The sequence below is a fragment of the Sphaerodactylus townsendi genome, linkage group LG15, assembly GCF_021028975.2.
Source record: "Sphaerodactylus townsendi isolate TG3544 linkage group LG15, MPM_Stown_v2.3, whole genome shotgun sequence".
Taxonomy (NCBI): Eukaryota; Metazoa; Chordata; class Lepidosauria; order Squamata; family Sphaerodactylidae; genus Sphaerodactylus; species Sphaerodactylus townsendi.
The window spans coordinates 26,478,020-26,502,546 of record NC_059439.1 but is presented as its reverse complement, the minus strand read 5'-3'; the positions used below and the strand labels follow the sequence as shown (position 1 = coordinate 26,502,546).

The following is a 24,527-nucleotide window of genomic DNA, read 5'->3' as shown; positions in this document are numbered from 1 at the left end:
CCGAGGACTCTTAGCCCTACGAAATGCCTTGTCAGCTTGAAGATCCTCAGGATCCGAACGAATCTGACCACCCTCAGGAAACCCAGCACGTCCTTGGCGGCTTTGGACGAGAGGCCGCTGAGGCCCACCTCCAGATAGAAAGGCAGGATGGCCACGAAATCGATAATGTTGAGCGTGCTCTTGATGAACTCGATCTTATCCGGGCAAAAGATGATGCGCATAAGAAACTCAAAGGTGAACCAGATGACACACATCCCTTCCACGTAGGTGAGGAAAGCCGCCGTCTCCATCTCCAAGTCCACCTTCACGCTGGTCCCGTTCTCCGACTGGATGATCTCCGTCTTGTTGATGATGTGGTTGAAGGCCTCGTGGGTCTCCAGGCAAAAGGTGGTGATGGAGATGAGGATGAAGAAGAGCGAGGCGAAAGCCACATACTGGAGAGCGGGAGCAGGAGTGGGGGAGGGGGGGTCCGGCACAGGACAGAGAGGAAACAGAAAGAAACGGCGACAGGAAAGGAGGGTGTGATAGGAAAACACAGAAAAGAAAATGGTTAGAGTTCACTTAGCTGGTGCAGGCAGGAGGCTCATTTCTGAATACGGAAGTCCTTGGCCTGAAGACCTCACCAGACTGTGGCCCTTTCCACACATGCAGAATAACGCACTTTCAATCCACTTTCACAACCGTTTGCAAGTGGATTTTGCTATTCCGGACAGCTGCAAAGTGCATTGAAAGTGGACTGAAAGTGCATTATTCTGCATGTGCAGAAAAGGCCTGTGTTAGACAAGTCCCTTTCTCCCAGCCCTCCCCCCCCCCTCGCAACTTTTAATTATTTCAATGTTTATACTCTGCTTTTCTCCCTGCGGGGACCCAAATCATCTTCCAACAGCCTTTTCTTCTCCTCCTTTCTGTCCTCACAAGAACCACCCAGTGAGTCAGGTTAGGCACAGAGACCCTTCCCCATCTTTCTCTTCCATCCACAGACAGACAATCACTGTTCAACGAGCTCAGGTCTACCTATTTACATTTTTATGCTGCCCTTTCTCCAAGGAGCCCAAGGCAACATGGATGGTTCTTTTGCCCTCCATTTTATCCTCACCACAGCCCTTTGAGGCAGGTTCAGCCAAGAGTGAGCGATTGCCCCAAAGCCCCATGGATCATTAAAGAACTAGGGCCATTTCTGCACAGTCCAAATATCCCAGTCCGTGCAAGTTTTCTGCATGGTTCCTGGTGCTAAAGCGGGCCTGCCCCAGTGTTGCCCTGGGATGTTTCCCTCAGCCTGGGATTTTCAAAAATCACCAAATTGGCTAATTTTTCAAATACCCCTGGGTGACACCGCTGCCATGCAAACACCACAGGAGCAGAACTGGTTTATTTTTCCCGCCTCACCGCTCTTGACCAATCAAGAGGTTTGCACATGCAGGGATGCACTTATGGTGTACATACAAAAGACCTGAGCACGTGTGGCACAAACTGGAATAGGACCTCCCGGTCCTAACTCGGCTCCTGGAATGAAACGGGTGGTTGTGCAGAGGGAGAAACTGGGATGAAATAGACCCAGGTTAAAAACCAGTGGCAAAATTTAGTGCTTATGTGGTTAAAAGGCGTGGACAAGTAGGGCAATAAAAATAGGAACTATGTATAATTTTGCAGTGTGGAAACAGCCTAGGTGAGGATTTGATTGTGGGTCTTCCCCACTTCTTCCCCTTCTGCCCTTAACGCTATATGAAGTTACACAGCCCCAATCAAGTCCGGACTACCAATATACATACAAAGTAACTCCCAATCGGACATTCCTCCTGTTATACTTTAATCCTACCATGAACATGTGATGTCACAGAGAACTGTGCATTATTGTGTGTATTTGTGCGTGCCCACTCTGTACAAATGCTGCCCCCCCGGTACACTCTGTATTTTATTTATTCAAACATTTATATCTCACCTTTCCTCATGATTCAAGGAGGCTGACGATAACAGTTGAAAGCATTTTCAGTGAAAACCAAAAAACCAAAATAGCAAACCCCCAAATCTCTCCCCTCCCTTCGCCTTAAAAGATGACGGCCGTTGAAGCTCCCTCAAATGCCCGGGCAAACAGAAGGCCTTGCACCATTTAGAGTGAAAAATAACCCACTCTTTAGCAAGCTAAACTCTGCTGCTTTTCAGGGTAATTGAAGCAGGCTTAATGATGCACCGTGCTGCATTAATGCCCTGCAAGGATGCCCATTCAAATACAGATCCACACCAATACGCACTCCCTTAACAATGCACATATAAACGCACTCCAGTTTTGGCTGGTACACAAGCGCATTTCTGTGTGCCTCCGTCGGCACGCACATTACCTATATTCAACATAGCATGCAGATCCCAAAGGTGGAGGGCCTTGTGCGTGTGCATGCGTGTTCACACATACACAGGCATGGGTCTCTCGTTTCAAAAGTGGTGCTATTTACACTTGGGCGCTCCGATGGGCCTTTATGTTTGCGCTGCACAAAAATGTGCGGCAACATCACACACACACACATTTTCCAATACATGTGTGCAGGCACACGCACACTTTGACAGGCTACTCCCAGGTGTCCATAACCTGACGAGTGTTTATTGTGCACGCTGGGAGCACTTTCCCACGACGCGGAATGTACAGTCTTGTACAATGCACGCGTTCCCCTGCACGTAAGGCGGTCTGGAGCCCCAAGCCTGCTTCACAGCAAGCTGGCCGCTTCCTTTTCCATTCGCTGGATCTCTGCACTGCACAGATTTCCCGTCCCGTCAGCACTTTCTGCACAGAAACCCTACAATCTCTTTCGCAGCGCAGTGCGGTGCCCAGGATGGGGGGGGGGATGGGGGATGGGGAGGAGACGAAGGAAGAGAGGCAAGCCAAAGGATCCAGGGAACATGGGATAAAACACAGCAGGAGGGAGAGGGGGAGAAATAATTGGCTATATGAAGGGGGGGAAAACCCCAGAAAATATGGGGCATAAATAGCATCACAGCTCTGAGCCTCGGGACCGCCCTCCCCCATTTCCCACCCTCTGTCATGGGGAGGTCTTTTGAGGTCCCAAAAGACAAGGCAGTCTGGATACCATACAGAACCTCTGACCCAGTTTTATATCCTAAAGTGTCCCCTCCTATAATATTCCCAGCTTTGGGATTATATCAGGAAGCTGGGTTGGTAATCTTGCCCTTTCTCCCCCCCTTCACTTTTCTCTCTCCCCCCTCCCTCGTGAAACCCCCTCCCCCACAATTAATGAGGAAGAGGCTAACGGGGTCCTGTTCCTAACAGCGCTGGGAGTCCCAAATCATTTTGGTAGAAATAATGAATGATGCCTCCTGGGGACGAAAATAGCGGGGAAGGGAATAGAATGCATGGAAAAGCCAAAGAATATAGTTCTAATATCTGATTCTGGAAGGGATGCGGGGGGGGGGGGGACAGAAACAGAGCCAAGGTCAAATAGAGAATAAACTGAACAGCCGTGGATGAGGAGACCTTCTCACAATCTCTTCCTTCCTGGGCTCTAAACCTCTATTTTTTTTTCCTTTGAGAGCCCCCCCAAAATCCCAGTTTTCTGTCCCACCTAGTGGGTCTTGCCACCCAAGCGTGGGATGTTTCTGGCTTCTTCCTCACTGCCACCCTCTTGCCGGCCCACTCACCCCTTGTGTCCACACAGGACTATCCCCTTTTGCTTGAAGGGAGCGAAGGAGCATATTGCAGTGGCAGATGGGAAATTCAGCAGGGGTGAGAAGTAAAAAGGAAGGGGAGAAGGAGAGAGTTTGAGGGTAGGCCCAAGGTCGAGAAAGAGAAAAGACACGTCATTCCGGCCTTCAGAAGAGGCCAGACTTGGCTGCCACGGATTCCCTAAAATGACCTTTTTGGTTCATTCCTTTGGTCGTTCAAAGTTTCTGTTCTACCAACTAGTGGGAGGAAAATTGCACCTCAGGTTTGACAGCACACAAAGGTATTCCTTCGTCATGGCATGAGGCAGTGATGGCGAACCTTTTTGAGACTGAGTGCCCAAATTGCAACCCAAACCCCACTTATTTATCGCAAAGTGCCAACCTGGCAATTTAACCTGAATGCTGAGGTTTTAGTTTAGAAAAAACTGGTTGACTCCCTTTTCCTCTGCCCCACCCGCTCGAGCAGGGGCCTGCCAGCCAAGTCCTCCCTGCTCACCACAGTGCACGCATGTCGTGCTCAGTGGACCAGGCCAGCCTAGATGTGTGTGTGGGGTGTGTGATTTTCCACCCTCCACATGACGAACTCTGTGTGCGTGTGCCCACAAAAAGGGCTCCAAGTGCCACCTCTGGCACCCATGCCATAGGTTCGCCATCACTGGCATAAGGTAAGGTTGCCTCTTCTGAGGGGTAAAGGAGAGTCACATCTCGTAGATGACTCTCCCCTGAGCTCTTCACTTTTTACCGAGGAAACAGAACTGGGAACAGAGTTGGGTAGTGACCCCCGTTTGGTACAGCAGTTAGACTCTTGAACTAGGGGGACTCGGGTTCAAATTCCTCTATGTTGAGAAGTAGTGTGGTACAGTGTATTAAAGCACTAGATTTTGAACTGAGGAGACCTGGATTCAAATCCCTCTGCCATGGAGGTGACCTGGGCCAGACACCCTCTCTAAGTATTTCCTACGTCAGATAATTGTAGTGAGGGCCAGCCTAGTGTAGAAGTTAAGTGTCAGAGGAGAATTCAGGAGACCTAGCTCATGGCCCCTCCCCGACTCACTGAGCGACCATGAGCCAGCCACCCATTCTCCTTCTCAGTGTAGCCTACCTCACAGGGCGGTTGTTGTTGTCATGAAGATAAACTGGAGGAGGGGAAAATGATGGTGTAAGCTGCTTTGGATCCACATTGGGAAGAAAATCCAGGCATAAATATCAGAATAAAGAAACAAACAAAGAAATAAATAAATGAGGAAAGTGGATCATCTTATCCCTGTGCTTTGGAAGAAGGGTGGGATATCTCTATGCGAAGGGACTGAGGGAAAAGCTGGATACCATCTGGCTAGAAATTTCCAAAGTGGGCAGTGTTAAGAGCAAAATAAATGTGCCAGGCTGTGTTTTAGCCAGAAGGATTTCTATGCGCAGTGGGAATAGGTCCGATCAGTTTCTGGCAGAGGTGACTGAAAATACTTGCTTGTTGGGATGCAGATAAGAACAGCGTTAAGGCAATTGGGGGGGGGGGGGAAATGGAAACTTCAAGCAACATGCACAGATGATGGGCTGGAGAGTTGGTTGTTTAAGCCGTCCTCCTCCAACCGGCCTCTTGCTTTCTCTAGAGTAATTAAGGGGACTGCAACCAGCACACTGCAATTGGGAAGCCGGTTATCTGAGCTGGACACGGAGAAGTAGCGAGAAGAAGTTGTTGAAGAAGAGCCTTTGGCACCCAAACTTAAGAAATTAGCAGATGGGATCTGGAAGCCTGAGAAGGGGGCGGGGAGAGAGTCAAAGAAGAAGTGGGAGTCACAAGAAAAGGGGGTGAGATGGGAGGGGGAATTGGCAGGTATATTTAGAGGGGGAAAGGGCAGGGGAAATCACTGCGGGTGGGATATGTGGATTAATTCTAGCAGGGAAGTTTTCAAGATGGTATTGTTGGGCACAGAGGAGAGTCAAGATTCATTGCAAACCTGGTGGGGGGAGAAGACTTTTAGTGATTAGTGTGTGTGTGTGGGGGAGAGATACAGGGCAGAGAGGGTAATACAGAGAGCCAAGGGAAGGGGGTTGGGCCAGCTAAACTCAAACCAGACGGACAACATGAAAACGCCTCCTTGTCTCTGAATTTTGAAAGCAGAGTCTCATGTTTGTTTTCAGAATTGCTACTCCATCAGCCCCCTCCCCAAATTCCCTGCCTCGTCCTGTCCCACACATTAGGCCTCCTGTTTCCTTTCCAAAAGTTGCCACATATTCTTCCTTTGAGGTTGGCACACAAAGGGGGCCTTGCAGTCAGAGAAGCAGGACTCAACAATAAATGCAATCCCCCCCCCCCACACACACACTTTTTTGTCAACCTGTTCCCCCCCTTCCAGAAAGGCACCATCCAATATGGATTAACTCCACATGTCCTGCCACCGTCTTGCAAAACCCTTCTCTTCTTCAACTGTTATGTAATAATAATAAAGATCCCCAAACACCCATTGCCGTCTGCTTCACACACAATCCCCAATATCAGCCTCGGTTTTTTAAAACCCCTTTCCGAGCCTGCAGCGGGCTTATTAAAAAGAAACCTACTCTGTTTTAAACCATTAATATCCTTTCTAGTTCTCTTCCTGTACAAAAAAAATCATGGAATAACCTCTGCAAGTGATGTTCGTAAGCAGGAAGAATGCTCTGCCCCGTGTGTGGATTCTCAGCTTTTGCTATTGCTGGCTGCAACACTGCAGTTCAGCACCACGGAGAGCGACAGGGAGCGGAGGGGGGCGGATTAAACCGCAATAGCTCAATTTTAGCACCTACAAAACGGGCATCTCTCGAACACGCTGCAAAGTGCGGGGGCCGGATTTGCATAGGGTGGAGATCTGCGGGGAAGGGGGCGTCGGGGTGGCTCTGGAGTTCGGTGGGAAAGAAACGGGTGGGAAGGAATCCACTGGAATGGGAAGGGGGTGTCTCAAAACTCCCGAGATCTCTGCAAAGGGCATTGGGGAGGTCACATGCGTGTGTGTTTGAAAGAGGCGTCATGACTTATGAGCTGTCTGAGCTGGAATGGGGGGGGGGGGGGCTGGTGTCAGGGGCATATCAAGGGAAAATGTAGCCCAGTGCAAAATCTGAGTTTTCCACACAAACACCCAGTATGGACAGCTGTCCTCCCACTTCACGACCAAGCAACTTTTTTTGTACCAGGTCTTGAAGTCAGTGTATGACCCGGGGGGGGGGAGGAGGAGGGGTGTGGGGGTGATTTTCCACCCCCAGGTGACCAAATGACTGCAGCCTGGGGACATTTGACCCCATATCTCCCCCTGGGTGGTATGCTCCAGGGGGTACCCCCTGGACAGTACGCTACCCCCCTGGGGTAGATCAGGGAGAAACAGAGTAGAATGTGGAAGAAGATAAATATTTCTGGGGTTTCAGGTAAAGGACAGAGTCCGAATTCAAGGAGGTGGGAAGGCCAAGCAGCTATGGATGTAAATTTGGTATAGGGCGGGGGTAGGGAACCTGCGGCTCTCCAGATGTTCAGGAACTACAATTCCCATCAGCCTCTGTCAGCATGGCCAATTGGCCATGTGGTAGGAAACTGATAGGAATAATGTAGTCCCTGTTAGCTATCCTGAGAGCTACAATTCCTACCCCTGCTAGAGGAAGAAGGCTTGTATCCCTAGACAACATGCTACATTTATAAACCATTGCTAAATATTACCCTCCTTCCTTACTTTATTAACATCCAGAATTATGCCTCTGCTGGTCTAGTGACTGAGAGCCAAGGAAAAACACATGCTAAGAATTTGAAGTATAAAATATTAGAACGGGGACTCACGGGGACACGTACCAAACAAACCAGAATTTCTCGGTCTCTGGGCCTGCAACTGTGGGATCAAATCCACAAAAGTTTATGTTTATAAAAGTTGATAAATCTGTCAGTGTTTAAGGGGCTCTGGGCTCTTCTTTTGTCTCTGGGGAAGGGAGCAGGTCTAGCAGGCTAGAGCTATTTTGAAAGCCAGGACTTCTGGATTCTTTGGGAAAGGGACACATACCGGTACACTGGAATAGAAGTTCTGAAGGCGAACGCGTCTCTGATGAAGGGGAAAGGGGGAGGTTAGAGAACCAAAATGTTTGAGTAATAAATAAGAGTAGCCATCTCTTGCCAGCATCTGGAAGCAGCTTCTATTCTGTGGTCATTATTCACAAAAATCCTTTAAAAAACCTCCTCTCATTTTATCCTTTTGAATTCCCTGGATTTCCAGGGAACATGGCGCGTTGAGTGGTGGCAATTGGTGGCAACTGCTACGCCTCATAGAGGGATGATTTATGTGGGTCAGAAGAGGGATTTATGGCTCCCTTCCACCCCTTCAATGGCAAGTGGACCTCGTTCAACAGGTGGGTCTTGTAGTCCCTATTATAAGGAGGCTACAGACCCCAGAAAGCACTTGGATCAGTGAGCAAAACCCAAGCTGTAATATAGTTTATTAGAGCAGCCTCCCAATAGACTTCCTTCCTTCCTTCCTTCCTTCCTTCCTTCCTTCCTTCCTTCCTTCCTTCCTTCCTTCCTTCCTTCCTTCCTTCCTTCCTCTTCCTTCCTTCCTTCCTTCCTTCCTTCCTTCCTTCCTTCCTTCCTTCCTTCCTTCCTTCCTTCCTTCCTTCCTTCCTTCCTTCCTTCCTGTTTCAACCAGATCTTAAGGCTAACACAAGTGCCTTGGAAGTTAATTAAAGACATAGTATTTTGTGGGAAATTATCAGAAAACATTCAAGGCCTTCTTTACAACAGAATATTACTCATGCTAAGATCCACTTCAGTTAATAATGCGTGTTTGCATTGTTTTTTCTTTATTGTTAATTTTGAAAAACAATAAAATTTATCAGAAACAAACAATCTTTTGAATTCCTAAAACAAAACTGCTGCGCTGGTTTGTTAATCTTGCGACAAAGCTGCAGAACAGAAATGAATGGGGAAAGGGAAGAGGAGGAGGACAGGATTTTCCACAGAGACACGTGGAAAACTGTGTGGATCGCTTGAAAAAAAACAAATTAAGATGCACCTTTTCGCATCTTCTCTCTAGCGACTCCTGTTGGCTATGAAGGTTTCTTTTCCTCCAATGTCAAAAGTACAAGGGAAATGTACACTCTCGGGCGGAGGATTGGGCAGAGGCAGACCTGAATTAACAATAAAATCACCTTAGCTCAGAAACCAGGCGACTGGCTCTCAATCTGCTAGATGGACGCAAATACTTTGGACGCATTGACTCTTTTCGGTCCAAGGTTCAACTTTTACAGCTGACTCAACAGAAGGGGGTAGATCGGATTCTAACTTAGTCCTTTCCCTGCAAGGAAGATGCAGCATCCTTTTTTTATATTATGCTGAAGTTGGTTCCTAAGTCCCAGCTCCTTCTTTGGGCCTACGGTCTCGTGTTTGATGCAAAAAGTGCAGATGCCACTGGAAAGAGAAAGTTTAAGAGGACTGCAGTAGCCAAAGGTAGTTTCCCATTTATCTCTCACACACACAAATTGAATGGCTTTCTTTATCCCATACAGTCCTTCACTTTCCGCAAATGCATTTGCCTGGCATTAAGGAGTCATTCTTTGTTCTTTTGTTCTCTGTCTCTCTCCCCCTCCTGCCCTCTTGTGTATATAACAAAAAAGAGAGAGAACATACAAGCTAAAACTTCGTGTGTATCCTAAACACATAAAGGCTGTTAATGGGAAAGAAAAACAGATAGATAGATTTGAGGCATTCTTTGATATGTGATGTCTTTTTCCCCTAAAGACGCTTCCTATCCATACGTTGACAGAGAAATAAAACTCTCAGAGGTCGACATTTCAGCCACTGCAAAGTGTACGATATGGCTGTAAGGGGGAAATGCAGAATCCAGAGAAGGCCAACAGGCACTTCGCACACATATTCCTGCATTCAGTCTCCAAATTATGAGTAGGGGACATGATTGGGCCTGATCAACAAGTATATGTATACATATCCAATAGGTATTCCCACCCAAGTAATTGTTACTGTGTTTAAAACACACAACTTTTTTTTCTTGCTGGAGAGATTCAAACACTGCCCAAATCAAGAAGAGAGTGAAAGGCTCAAACTAATGAAGACACATAATGATGCAAAAGATACAGAGAGGATGAAGGTTGAGAGAGAGAGATACTTGATACCCATGCTTTTGTCTACGCACTGTTCATAAGGATCTGTGCACAACTTTAACTCTCCATGCAGAATTTGGGCTTAATATCGAATGCTGCAGGACCAGAATCTACTATTACATTTAGACAGTACATCGCTATAAAATATGCATGGTGGTGTGTGCAGGGCTTAACAGAAAACAGGGGGAATGTGTCTTTGTGCATCGGAGGGGCATTTTACAGAGGAGGGCATTTGTCCATCCCTGCTTCCCCATGCTGTTAATCTATCTCCGGCCACCTACTTGTTCTTCCCATCTCCGATGCATCCTTTCTTGGGGGGGGAATCGGGGGGGGGGTGAATAGTGGATAGGCCAGTGATCTTTTGCAGCATTTTAGCAGATGCTGCCCTATGCAGAGCTCAATCTGAAAAACTGTGGCAGGCACCAGGAATGCTTTGCTCCCCAATCCCATATCAGATTGTATGAGAGAGAGAGAGAGAGAGAGAGAGAGAGAGAGAGACCACTGCAGCTATAGAGTAAATCTTCCTTAAATGAACAGAGTGGGGGATGGGGGTAGAATCCCCATTGTATTGGAGGCAAAGGGATTGGTTCCTGCTCCCCACCCCCCAGCTCCTCCATTTGTCCGATTCCCTGACAAAATGCCCTGTCCGAATGCAGCAGCACCATTTCTCTGTCCCAGTCCTCTGCTCCCACCCACCCCCTTTCCTCTCCCCCCCTCCCCCAGCCCTGTTCTGCTGTAACTTTTTTCTGGCTGAATTCCCAACCATGTGGGGGAGGAAAGGGGGGCAAAGGGACCCAGCTGGTCTTGCACGCCTGGGGCCGGTGCGCGATCCGGATTGCAGAAGGCCTGCTTTGCACCGCAAACTCTGGGGCTGGCACACTGCACTGCGGTGCCCCCTCCCCCCCTTAACCCGCCGTCTCTGCAGTTCTAGAAACAACAAAGCACTAAGACAGAAGTAGGACCCAGAGAGGGGAACAGGAGAGAGGGGGGGGGGGAGAACAAGAAAGGGAGCCTTAGCCTTTGCTCTCTCTCCTAACACATACTTCAGTGCTTTCGCAAGGAGCTCTGAACTGCGTGGAGGGTCTTAGCAGCATAGAGTGGAATGCATACGGTGGTGTATACAGTCAGAGTAGAAATGTGTGGGTAGGCAGTGGGCGATGGGGGCTCTGAACTGCAGCGTCTGGGGGGGGGCTGGTGGTTTGGAGCAGCATTCTTCAAGAGAAGAACACACAAGGAATGGGTATCAGCCAGGGTGGGGGTGGGGGGGTGTCCAGAACTGCATTGCTGTAGGGGGCAGAATCTGTGACTTGTGCTCCTGGGGAAAACATCTGTGGCTTTCCCCTAGATATGTGGGTTGGGATTCAATGGGGACAGGAGAGAAAGAGCGGGCCCTTCGTGTGCCTCGAACTGCAGTGGGAAATGAAGATTTTCCCCAAAGGCAGGAGAGGCAGAAGAGAGGTCTGAGACTTATTTATTTATTTCAGGGGAGAAGGAGAACAGGAGACCTCACTTTCTGGGACAGCCACAAACTATGTTGCCAGCACCCCCTGCTGGAGGCCAAAGTCCTCCTGGCTGGGCGGGAAGCCACAAGCCATGCACATTACGCGTGTGAGGATCCTCTGCTGCTATGCACTCGGCCGCACTCCTTAGCGCACTTTCCGCTTCCCACGGCTCCCAACTCTCGGTCTCAACTTTTGAAGTCCTGCCGGTCGAGGGGCTAAAAGCCGCCCGGGAACCTGGGCCCTTGCGCGCGCCGCGCGCCTCTCCCTGGCACTTCCTCGCGCTCACCTCCACCAACCCCCTAGCCCGCTGAAGCACCTTTCCTTGCTGCACCCGCACGCCAGCCCGAGAGGCAATGCCTGCACATTCTTGCCGCAGCGCCAAATTGTGTTGCACTGCGATTTTGGCTCCACGGGTTACACTTCTCCAGAGCCTGCGGTTCCTAGAAGCGTGGGCACAGTCTCCATCAACTTGTACTGCTGCGCGACTTCAGTGAGTACCCCTTTAAGCTGCCGCAATGGTCAGTCTCAAGTTACCTCCCTCCTGCCTATTCTCTGCAGAGCACTTCTCGTGCTCTTCATGCACCCGGACGAGGCTGGCCCACCTGTGCACAAGAGACCACTGGCGCCTCAGTGCTTGAAGCACTCCCCCCTGCCCGTTCCAAAATTCCCACTGGATCCCACTGGATCCTACTTGGCACTCTCATCTTTTCTACTGTGTTATCTGCCTTTGCCCTGCACCCATTCATTTTTGCACAGATGCCCCCCAGCCACTGCACATCCTTGTGCGCGAACCTCTGTGTACTAATCTAGATGTATTGTTATTGCCTGCAAACAACCCCTGTTTACTGCCGTTACTGTCCACAGTGAAACCACCCCGACTCTCAGCCTCTCTTCATTTTTTAACGCACCCCCTGGTTCCCCTTTGTTCCTTCCCCCCAATTCCCTAAGGATGCAGTTTCAAGGAAAAGGGGCAAATGTGTCTCCAGAGAAAGAAGATAAGATGTATAGCAAGGTTGAAAGGCCTGCTCCAGGGCAAGACCAAAATGAAACCCGCACTCTTAGCCTGAAGCTGTTTTTAAGAGTGATTTTTCCTGGTTTCTTTCTGTATACTTTGCTGTACCCTGAGATCAGATGACAGGTTTCTGTTGAGGGGTAAAGCTCAATCTTTGCTAGCAGACCCCTGACATCTCTAGGTTTTAAACAGGCATGCCACGCTGCAGGTAAGGAGAAACCTGTAAGTGCCAGGTACCTTGGACAGCTCCTTCTAGGCAGCCTGGGTCCAGAAAGGAGCTGTCCAACCTGGCACAAGTTGACGCCATAGGAAAGACTACAACGCAGGCACCTTCGGTACCCTACAGAAGCCACGTCGCTGGTGGCCTTGCGTGCGTAAGGTACTGTGAGGTTGCAGCCGACTTACGGCAGCCCAGTAGATTTTCAAGGCAAGGCTAACAGAGATGGCTTGCCATTGCCCACCTCTGCATAGCAACTCTGGTATTCCTTGGTGGTCTCCCATTCAAATTTTAACCAGGGCGGCCCCTGCTTAGCTTCTGAGATCTCTAAGACTGAGCTAACCATCCCTGGGCAAACACATAGGGCTGTGGGAGCAGCTCTAGGTCGATTTACTTAAAAGGAAGTCCAACTGAAATCAGGGACATTGACTTCCAGGCGGTCAAAGTGCCTAGGATCTGGCAGCTGGCGACACTATTTGGTAACTTTGCGCCTCTTCGGTCTCCTGCACTGTCAAAGTTTGGATTGTAAGCTCCTTGGGGGCAGAGCCTTTAACCTTCAGTCTCATCATCTTCCCCCCCCAAAAAAAAATCCCAGGCATTGCGTAATTAGGATAACAACGCTAATGCGAAGAACAACACAATTCCAGAGGGGCAACTTGCGACAGACCAAAATGCAAGAGAGAGCCTTAAAGGCGGACGAGGCGCCCGTGCGCCAGAGCCCACAGGAGCATTAATCTTCATTAGGAATTATTATTACCCAGCCTCGTAATCAGAAGAGTGTCTGATTATGAATTATTATGCACAATGGCTGCTACGAAGAGGGCTTGAATTCCCCGTTACTCACTTATTACCCATCAGTCCCTGCTGCTGCTGGCCCCCTATTTACTGATTGCTATTCACTATTGCTGTTATGAAGAGCACAATTCCGGTATGGTGCTCTGGGCCCAACCACTCAGGGTAAGGATTGTGCTAATGCGCCTGCTTCAACCCTTAGACAACAAAGTGCCCGGCCGGAGGCTTTTATTGGCCAGAATCAATCGGCCCTGGTGGGTCTCCTGTGGTCGGACAGCCTTTGCTCCTGTTTCGCCCGCATCTGCGGCTGGCATCTTCGCAGGCACGTCAACAGGGTAAGGGTTATCTTCAATTCTCGACCCTCAATGAAAACCCATGCGGCCTGGATCGAACTTCTGCTAGCCTTTGTATTGTCGAAGGCTTTCACGGCCGGAATCTCTGGGGTGCTGTGTGGTTTCCGGGCTGTATGGCCGTGTTCTAGCAGCATTCTCTCCTGACGTTTTGCCTGCATGTGTGGCTGGCATCTTCAGAGGATCTTGCTAGCCTTTGTAACCCTCCTCTCTCTAGTTTGCTGGCCTTGTGGCCCTAAGGAACCGGTTCATTCATTCCTCATCCCTAGCACTGGCTCCCAGCCCCGGCTGGTAGTGATGCTCGGCCATGCCTGCAAAGTCATTCTTCCTGCTCCCCCCCAGGTGCTCCCAAGGCCCCGTGGCCCGCTCCCCCGCCCCTACAGCCCGGTGGGCTCCCCGGACTCACCCTGGCCATCTTGGAGGAGTAGGGGTCTTCGAAGAGGGCCCAGACCTTGGGCTGCATGCCGGCCCACCAGCCCAGCTTGCGCCCGTCCTCCTGCAGGCAGAGCCGCTTGAGGTCGCCGCTGTCCTCATCCTCCTGGCTCTCGGGGGTCTCGAAGCTGTCCAGGGCCTCCTCGGCGTCGCGGTGCTGCCGGTAGTTCATCCAGCAGCAAGCCTCCACGTCGGTCTCGTCGATACCCCAGAAGGCCAGCTCCTCCTCGAAGAGGGGCCCGCACACGTCGGCGGGGCAGTGCAGCTTGCCCGTGCGGTAGTAGTTGAGCACGTAGGCGAAGACCTGCGGGTGCCGGTCGAAGAAGAACTCGTCGGCCTTGGGGTCGTAGTCGAAGTTGCTGCAGGCGTCCGGCTCGGTGAGCCACGACAGCCGCGTGCCCGGCAGGGTCTTGAGGGTGCTGCGGTAGGTCTCATGCCTGATCCCCCCGACGTTGATGACGATCTTGTCGCTGTCCTCGTTCCGGCCCATCTCCCCTTTCAAACATGACTTGGACGGCGGCTTGTTGCCCGACTTGCGCCCGCGGAACGAGGAGACGCACACTGAGCTCAGCATCTGGCAGCCGCCGCCGACGGCGCGGACCCGGCCCGCCCCCGCCGCGCGGGAGGGGCGCCGCCGCTCAAATCAGACGCCGCGGCCGCATCCCGGCCCCGCCTCCGGCGCCGCCCCCCGGCGGGGAGGGGGGAGGGAAGGGGAGGGGCTCCGGCTAGACGGGGCGGCCGCGGCGGGCAGCGGGCTCTGCAAAGGGAGAAGAGAGCCAGAGGGACGGGCAGGTGAGTGCGGGGGGCTGGCTGCTCACTGGTGGGGGGGGGGCGCGGCTGACCCCTGCCTCTACCCCCTGCCTCTACGCTCCCAACCTCTACCCGCCTGCCCCTACGCCCCCAGCTTCTATGCCCTCCAGCCTTTACGCACCCACACTTTTAACCCTCCCCCGCCGCCCCCCCCCCCCCCTTGGGCTGAGCCCTCGGGCCCGGATGCGCGGCATCCGTTCGACAGCCCCCCCCCCCCGCTTCGCGCGCCCGGTGGGTCGGGGGTCTCTCGCTCCCCCTCTGTCCTCCCCCTCGGTTGCCCACTACCGCCCTCCTCTCAGCCCTCCCATCGGGGGCACCGCTGCCTATCAGCTTCCTGTCTTTTTCTCGGGTGGGGGGCTCTTCTGACACCCCATTTTGCCCCCCCCCCCCAATGCGTCCTAGCACTTCTTCCTCTCGCCTCGGACACTCTCTCTTTCCACTCCGGTCTCCATTCATTCATTCATTCGTCCCCCTTCTGTTCTTCCCCTCTTCTCTTGCTCTTCTTCCTCTCCCTCCTCTCTTGCCCCCCCCCCCCCCGAGCCCCTCTGCTCTCTTCCAGATCGCCGCTCTTTCCCCTTCCCGCCGGCCTCCATCTTTCAGGCGTCCGTCCGTCCATCCCAGCCCCTCGCCCTTCCCTCTCGTTCCCCTCCGTCCTCCCGGCTCCTGCTGCAGCCCTTGGCTCAGGGCCCCCCCCCCCCCCCCCAACCCCGCAAGGACTCTCTTGTCCCGTCGAACTTCTGGCCTGGGCTCAGCTGCCGCGTCTCCCGTTTGCACCCAGGAAAGACACGTGTCTGGATGCAGCCCTGCGGAATGCACCCAACGCGCGTCATGGGGGCAAAAGAGAGAGGGGAGGGGTTCGCAGGGTGAAAAAAAGTGCCCCTTCTCCATTGACTCATCGGCAGTGCCAGCCCCTGGACTCCTTCTCTGGGCCTCCTTCCACCAGGAGCTTCAACTGCCCTGTCCTTCTGCCCCATCTTTCAAGACCTGCATGCCTTTCTTTTCCTCCCCGCCCCCTTTTTCTTTGGGGTTTTCCCCTTCAAAGTGCGTGTCTTCCCCCCCCCCCACTCTCCTTTCCATTTCATCTATCTTCCTCCAATTTTGCTCCTCTGCTCCTTTCTCTCAACCCCCCCCTCCTCAAGCACCCCCCCACTTCTGCTCCCCCTGCTGGCTCTTGAGTGATATCACCCATAGGCCTTCTCCTGCACCATTGCGCCTGTGCTCCTTTCTATGCCCCCCCAGCCTTCCCCCTGCACCATCATCCCCCCCTTCCTTCCCATTCCCTCTCTGGCCCTCCCTCCCTCCAGTCCAGGTCTGGCTTCCAGATCTGTCTGCAGCACCTCCTCCTGGCTTGTCTCTATCCAGCTATAGCTGTGCAAGCCCGACAAATCCCCCCCCCCAACTTTGGGGTCCTTTGTATGCCCCCGGGGCTTCTTCTGCCCCCAACAGACCTTCCTATGGCACCTTTTGTGCATCTTGGTACCAGCAGCCCCTCAGTTCCTTGATTCAGCTTGGAGGGTTTTGCTGGGCCCCCTACTCTTGGTTTCTCCGTGGTGAGCTGTACACACACGCACCCACACCAAGCAACCCATGCTCTCCCTGCCGTTCAAGGGTCCCTGTTGTTTTTTTGTTGTCATTTTTTTTGCCTGTCTCCCAGGACAATCTGTCTTGCCTCCCAGCTCCAGCTTTTCTCTATACTCCTCTCCCTCTGTCTCAGAGAGAGCTCCCTCCAGGTTTTCCTCTCCCCTTTCCTGCATCTGGAGCTCTTTTTTGAGCCAGACCCTTGGACTCCCCAGCCCAACCTCTCTCTTCCTTCACTAGCCTGTGTCTCTCTCTCTCTCTCTCTCTCTCTCTCTCTCTCTCTCTCTCTCTCTCTCTCTCTCTCTCTCTCTCTGTGTGTGTGTGTGTGTGTGTGTGTGTGTGTGTGTGAAGTGCTGTCAAGTGAAGTCACTTCCCACTTCTGGTGGTCCCAGGACTTCAAGTCCTCCAAAACATACTATATTAACAGATGTATTGTCGAAGGCTTTCACGGCCAGAATCACTTAGGTGCTGTGTGGTTTCCGGGCTGTATGGCCATGTTCTAGCAGCATTCTCTCCTGACGTTTCACCTGCATCTGTGGCTGGCATCTTCAGAGGATCTGATGTTGGGAAAGCAAGTGATTCCCAACATCAGATCCTCTGCTTTCCCAACATCAGATCCTCTGAAGATGCCAGCCACAGATGCAGGCAAAACGTCAGGAGAGAATGCTGCTAGAACACGGCCATACAGCCCGGAAACCACACAGCACCCAAATATATTAACAGACGTTCTCAGGCCTTTCAGACTGAGGGCTTCTTTTATCAAGTCAACCCTGCAGGCAGGGAATTGGACTCCACGGCCCTTGCGGCCTCTTCCATCTCTATGATTCTGTCTCAAGATGAGTCGGCCACTTCTCCTGCTCCCGTCAAATTTCCCCAGCATTAAGAAACCCAGGTGCCAATCTCTCGCCCTTCTCTCCGTCCCATTTTCTGGAGTCTTGAAGTCAAGAAGCTGAGCCGGGAGAATGGCGTAAAGCGGAGGAAGGCAAGACTCTCAAACGTGAGAGAAGATGTGGGTGGGTTAGTATGAATAAATTCGGGGAGAAAAATAGAATCTCGAGCAGTTTCTCCTGACCTCAGTTTGCCTGCAAAAAATGTTAAATGTATATTCTCTGGTTGTGATTTTATTTTTTACAACTTTCTGATCAGCTTGAGGAGTTTTGGGAGAGTGATTAGCAAATGCTACGTTTCTTGCACTGAAGGTTTAATATAGGGGCATTAAAATGCATTTTAAGCTCATAACGTTTAGTTCCGATTGAAGCGTTTCTCAGAACTAGAGCCCCCCACATATACTTTTTACAGTAGAGAACTACACTTACATGCAGTGTGGGAGTTCCTTAGTAGGATCTTTAGACTTTGGAGTACTTTAAAATAGGTGCTGGTGAGTCTGGATTCACTCAGAGCAGGAGTATTATTACATCCTGTCTCCTATCTAAATTCCCCCAATCTGTTACCATCATTTGCAGGGGAGTCGATCCAGAGGTGGCCAACCTATGGCACTCCAGATGTTCATGGACTACAATTCCCATCAGCCCCTGTCAGCATTGCCAATTGGCAGGGGCTGATGGGAATTGTAGCCCATGAACATCTGGAGTGCCATAGGTTGGCCACCCCTGGTATAGGCGATCCCATGTCTCTGCAGTTTTAGTTTTTTTCTCCTTTCTTTCTAATAATGTTTCATTATTTCAGTATTTTGGGGGTGGATGAAACCTATCATATTAATGTGTTTTATGCTGGAACATGTATTCTGTGTATAGATGTGTAGTATAAGGATTGTGTTGGCAGAATTTGTCTCTATATGAACAGGTATATGTACTTAAGGATGAATGTATGTGCTGGAACGTGTGTGTGTGTGTAGAGAGAGAAAGACAGCATGGCTGGCAGAGCTGTGCATGCAAGAATGAAAGAGTTTCTTTTGTGATGATCTTGTCTGCTGGCCAAGTGTGAAGAAGGTTATGTTGGGTTTTGGGATCCTATGACTCTGTCCACCAAGAGATGACATGAATAAATCAGCACAGATCTCCCTCCTCAGACGGAACTGTCAGACCTAACTGGTGTCACTTCAAACACAACACTTGGATCCCAGAGACTCAGGTGCCATTCGCTCTCTGCTAAGAGATCCAGTGGCACGCATGCATGTGTGAACCAGTCTTACGTGTGAAACTGACTGCACATTGGGCAGGCCAGCTCAAACGTGTGCATGTATGAACTAAGGTCATGCTGGCCTATTTGTTCAACAGCAAGATTACCAGTGTGTGTGCGTGCAGAACAGAAGACTACAATATCCGCTATCTTCCATGTGTAAATTTTTGCTAGGGACGGGCATTTATCCAGCATTGTGTGTACGAACACACGGATCTACGCTTCCAGGCATTCGCATCTGAGTTGAGATGCTAGCAGAAAAGCAAACTACACTTTGCAGTGTATGCTCACAACTGAATCTGCTGCCATGGAATTTAATCTCAACAAACACGCATGTGTGTGAAAGACAGTTTGGGCCATTGAACTGGAGAAAGGATTCTTTCCTCTTTGTGTATACATGTGTGTGTGTGTGTGCATGAATAAATGGAGTGGCAGGTGCTGCCAGGCGGAGTTGCACCTGTGCATTTGGAAGAAATATGGATGCTAAACTCAGCCTGTTCACGTGTGATTATTTTAAAATATATTTAATATCGATTTATTTGTATTGAAATGTAATGTTTGAGCGCAGCATGACAGAGAATCAATGACAGCACTAGGCCAAATTCTATGATTTCTCCTACTTATGCATATGCAAAATGATAGGCAGAAATGAAAATCAGTTACTTCTATATGTTTAAAAATACAGTTCGTTTACATTTAAAACCCCGGCTTAGTTTTTTTTTAACCCAGCAGTTATTTTTAGTATGATAACTACTCTTTTTGGGGAGGGTGGTGGTGGTAGAATCTAAAGTCCTGCCTCCCAACTTTGAATATACTTACAAAAATGCCCAGATGAAGTGCATCTCCTGATGCCAGATTACAAAATCAATACATTTTTAACCAATGAAAGAACTTCAAACTTTCATTGCCTGGTTTCTGCACAAGGTTGCAAGCAGGAGGCTCAGTTCCCCCCTCTGTAAAAGTGTGCTTTCATTATGCTGTCTGCTGCATGGCTCAAAACAAGCAAGGACATTTGGAGGTGTCGTGGTGCAGGTGAGCAAGAGTGTCTGTGATCACAGAATCATAGAGTTGGACGGGGCCGTACAGCCGTCTAGTCCAAACCCCTGCTCAGTGCAGCATCAGGGTCAAGCTAGAGGATATGACCTGTGTTTGGTATCTATTGATATCTAGTTATCTGCCTTGTGATCTTTCCATACGTTCCTGTGTACTAGAGCTCCCTGTGCCTTTCCAACCAACGTCCTGCAATGTCAGTCTGGGTCACTCACGTCTGTTCTGTTTGTTTTCTCCTAGGAGTTCTTTCTATCTGATCCTGCCTCTCCCCATCCCCCCCCCCAACTCTGCTTCTCTAAGCACCCTGGCACAACAGTGGGCATCGCAGACCAGAGGGTCGTCACAGACACTTTGAGGACACCCCCCAACAGCGCACCGACCCCTGCCTGTTTGGCGTCCCCAGGGGGGGGGCACATTTGAACCAACCCCTCCTGAGAGCTGCCACCAGTGAATCTACTTTCCTCTCGCACACCAGTTGAAATCAAACATGCGCACATACCCCATGGAGCGGCACGCTTCCTGCGTGGTGATCTCTCGCCCTCAAACTGACTGACTGTTCACCCAGACTCGGGCGCAGCAATCTTTCATGCTCCACAGTGGATATCTTTGGGTTCGTTTCCACCCCCCCAGATGTCCACCTCTAGAGTCCCTTCCTTCATCACGTTCCCATCAAAATCGTCCCTCGCTCAGAGCAATGCGCCAACAACCGCTTGCTTGGTCTGTCTGTTAGCCTCTCATCGGCACTCAGGCATACCAGTGGCAAACCAGTGGCATACCAGTGGCCCTCACTCCCAGAACCGTCTCTCTTTCCCTCCCACCTCTTTCCCCAGTTTAGAAGAAGGCAGCGCACTCACCCATGTTAGCATGCAGCTGTCCACCTCTCTGGTGCTGAAATACTGTCCTGCCTCACCCTCTGCTTTCAGCTGGGTTTTTGGCGGAAAGGGGAGGGGGTCTTCTGTCTCCAAATCCCCTTGACCCCTCCCTCCCCGTGTACCCCACAAGAAAGAAAAAACACACACAAACACACACGTACGCACACCTACAATACCGACACACATCAGAGCCTCCAAGGGCCCATACTTACCTCCTAAACCAACCCTTTTGGCTTAATAACAATTTTTGAGCAGAGGGGAAGAAGGCGAGACGGGGGTGGCCCCCCCCCACTTCTCAGAGGAAAAAAAATTCAAGGAGGAGAAGGAAGAAGCTAAGGGAGCTCCTCCACCTTCAGGTGGGGGGGAATTGAGAAATCCCTGAAGCAGAGGAAAGAATAGGAAGGGTGATGGATGGCTTGGGGGGTGGGGGGGAGGAAAAGGCAAGATGTTGACGAATAGGAGCCTGTCCATCTGTGTCCCCCCCACACCTTGTGCGCCTCTGCTTCCCACCCCCCCCACCCTGGTCTCCGGATGCAGGCTGCGCCTTCTGGTACTGCAGACCCTGTGATGACATCACTAGCTCTTAAGGTGGAATTTTGGGGCATCTCATGGACCGGTTGTTGTTTTTCCTGGGGGGGGGGGGATTTTTGTATGTAGCAGAAGGTAGTCAAGGTTTGGAGAAGCAACCACTAAAATCGTGCTGGTCTGGAGTTTTTAAAAGCAATCCTTTTGCCATCTCTGTGAGGACGACAGAGGTATGCGAGAAGTTATGGGGATGGAGATTTGTAAAGGTGGGGGGATTTAACAGTGTGCTGTTGTGGTGCGTGTACACACAGACACACAAGGCGCCCACCCCAGACTCTGCGTAGCGAACAGCGGATGGGAAGGCGATCTCAAATGGGGTGAGTGTGAAAGAGGGATCCCAGCCCCTCTTGGAAACTCAGTTTGCAAACAGGGGAAAGAGGACAGGTAAAGAGAGAAGCAAGAGGCAGAGTCACCTTAAAGGAAAGGGGGGCTGGAGGCTGAGGTGAGTTTGGGGGCGGGTGTCCCTGAGTCAGCTGAAGTGGGGACAGCCAGGAAAACAGGGCTGTCATGGGATTTGGCTGCAGTGGGGAAGAGGAGAATTTAGCCTCAATTGTGCGAGGATTTCAAGTGTGTGGGAGGGCTGCAAGAGGGCTATATTAAGAGGCTCCGACACCCCATGCCTTGCGCTGGGGGAGGAGCAGCAGTGGAATAGGGGTCAGTTCTGTATCTGGGCCAGATAAAAACTCTCTCATGTTTCAGGCTCGTGACTGGAGAAGGGAACCTTTGCCTGGAAGGCTCTGCAGGGGTTTAATTTGGCTTATAACCGGGGGAATCCCCTGCTCCCCAATACCAGCCGGAGTGGCTGTGAGAAAATCAACTGAAATCCAGACTGAGAGCAACTGACCCTATGAGACTATCATGGAGGAATGGGCAACCCTTGATGGATGCATCCTTTTCCTCAGAGTCCCCGACGTTCCCCATCCTGCTCCCCTCTTATTTTATTCCCACAACAACCTTGTGAGGTAAAATAAGCAGACTGTGTGACTCCCAGTGAGCTTCATGACCAAGTAGGGATTTAAACCGAAGTCTTCCCCACATCTTAGTCCGACACTCAACCCGCTATACTGCCAGCTACCACACATGTTCTGTATCAACCACTGAACGTCTCTCCAAAAACAGTTACCTCAGAGATTAAAGCCCAGGGGATTTGGTCTAGTCCAGCCATTCTCAACCAGGGTTCCCTGGTACCCTGGGGTGCCGTGAGCATGTCCCAGGGGTACTGCGGCAACACTACCGCCCCCCCTCATTTTTGTGGTGTCTCCCACCGGTGCCAGCAAGGACATGGAGCTGGCCCATGGGGCAGGGCCTGCCACAAGGTCAGCAGCCACCACCACCCCAGTGCTACCATTCACCCTGGGAGGGGAAGGTGGGGTGTGTGGCAAGCAGGGGCAATGGGAGGGGAAGGTGGAGGGTGGCGGCAGGGGTACCGTGAGATATGAAGAGTGAGGTCAAGGGTACCCTGACCTCGAAAAGGTTGGGAAACACTGCTCTAGTCTATCTGGGAAAATCTACTTGGGTTCACAGGCTTAGCTTGCAGAAGTCCACATTGGCTAGAGAGAGAAAGCTGCCACGGTGGAGGGACGAGAACAGTGAACATGAAGCAGAGAGGCCCACCTTTAAATCCCTGTTCAGTCTTAAAGCTACTAGGTAGTACTGAGGGAGCCGCTCCCAGCCTAACCCACCTCACAAGATTGTTGTGGAGGGTAAAAATAGGGGAAACCATGGAAAGCCCTGTGTTTATCCCAAAACTGTAATGATCAAATCAGACTCTTTGCTCAGCATGTGGGCATTCTCAGCTTCAAATATCGGAAACAGAAGATTCCCCATCTACCCAAAAATAAGTGTTTTATTGCCACACTTAATCTGCAATGCAAATGTAAAAGCTTCCCTGACTGCAGGTTTAAATTTAAAACTGTCCAGTTCTGCTTCCTGTCCCACATTAACAACGTTCACACATGCGCACAGTGCAAGAAAAGCTCAAAGGCATGTGTAGTGTTATGTGTGAAAAAGGGCCTAAAAATTGTTTTCCAGAGGGCGCATTTGCTCTGTAGAAGTCATGATCTTTCTTCACAAACAGAGCTAGAATGGTTTCAAAGCTCAGGGTGCCGTAACTTTCTATGGAAAAAAAACTTGTTTGAACCTAAAACTTGAATTTTCTGGATTATGTGACAGCTGCCAGGTTCTATATTGAAGGCCCCATTTTATGTTTCATCTTCATCTGTAGAGTTTGAGTGTCTCCGAAAATATAGGCCAGGGATCCCCAACGTGGTACCTGTCAGAACTATGGCCGATTTTTTTTTTAAGTGACTGGGGCTTTCGTCCAGGAAGGCTTCTAAATGGCCACTGGAGAGTTGGTTGGCTCTGCAAATTGATAAAAAAAATTATTTGGGCAGCAGTTGCCACGGCAGCAGAAGCAACTTCACTGTGTAACTGAAGGTAAACTACAGCAGCCATTTTGTGACTGGCTCTGCCTCCTGCGGCAGCCATTTTGTGGCTGTGCCCGCCACGCTCTGTCAGAATTCCACCAGATTCCGTCCTTTTTTTCCATTGGACTGTGAATGAAATATTTATAGAATTACGATCGGGAGAACCTTATGGACTCATGGAATGATTTCATTCTTTATTACGTTATTTTGTGAATATTGTATATATGCACTTTAATCATTGTTGGTATTAACACTTCCTTGTGCAATTCCCTTTGTGTGGCAAGCTTTTTTGGGGTTTGGCCAACCTTGTTCCTTGTCTTTGTTTTATTCTTGCCCTCATTCTCCCTTTCCATTCCAGAATTCCAAAGGGGCCTGCAAGCTGAGAAAGGTTGTGGACTCCTGAGATAGGCTGTGCCTTGTTTATTCTAGTTGTGGGATAGAGTTGCTTCAAAACTGAGGGAACAACTGAGAAAAAGTATTCTGTCATAATCAAAGGATTTAAATGGCATTTCTGTGTGATGGAGAGCTCTGTCCTGTGCACGTTAAATTTAGAGTAAGCGTGGACACAAACAATCCCATAAGCCCCAATTAAACCACTGAATCTATATAAGTCAGGGGGGGAGGGAGGCTGAATCCTTACTTCCTTGAGTGTCTTGCCCTGTAAACACTATGCTGCAACTAAGGTTCTCAGCCTCCAGGTCGAGCCTGGAGATCCTCGGAATGATAAGCAATCTACAGAGATCAGTTCGATCTCTGCCGAATATGAGCGTTGCGGAAAGTGAACTAATTCTATGGCATTGTACCCTGCTCAGGTACTTCCCTTCCCACAAGCTCCCCTCTATCCTACACTCCAGGAATTTAACAATCTGGATTAGACACTCCCAGTGGCAACTGTTCTGTCTGTCTTGGGGCTCTGGACCCAGAAGAAAGCCCTGCCAGCAAGAAGCAAAACTAGGCAAAGCATCTCTGGGCC

General features: G+C 50.6%; 1 protein-coding gene across 5 annotated transcripts in view; it reads right to left on the bottom strand.

Annotated features, from left to right (window-relative positions):
* LOC125444477 (potassium voltage-gated channel subfamily C member 1-like) overlaps positions 1-14,719 on the bottom strand; it is a 60,636-nt gene extending 45,917 nt beyond the window's left edge. For all 5 annotated transcript variants that reach the window (XR_007246215.1, XR_007246216.1, XM_048516907.1 and 2 more), the window contains exons 1-2: positions 14,069-14,719; positions 1-434 (exon numbers count right to left, since the gene is read on the bottom strand). The exon at positions 1-434 is cut by the window's left edge and continues 500 nt beyond it. Coding sequence is in view for 3 of the 5 variants with exons in the window: in XM_048516907.1 (XP_048372864.1) it covers positions 1-434; positions 14,069-14,668 (1,034 nt within the window). In the remaining 2 variants the exon portion in view is untranslated. The remainder of the gene's footprint in view (positions 435-14,068) is intronic.
* Positions 14,720-24,527: the final 9,808 nt, after the last annotated feature.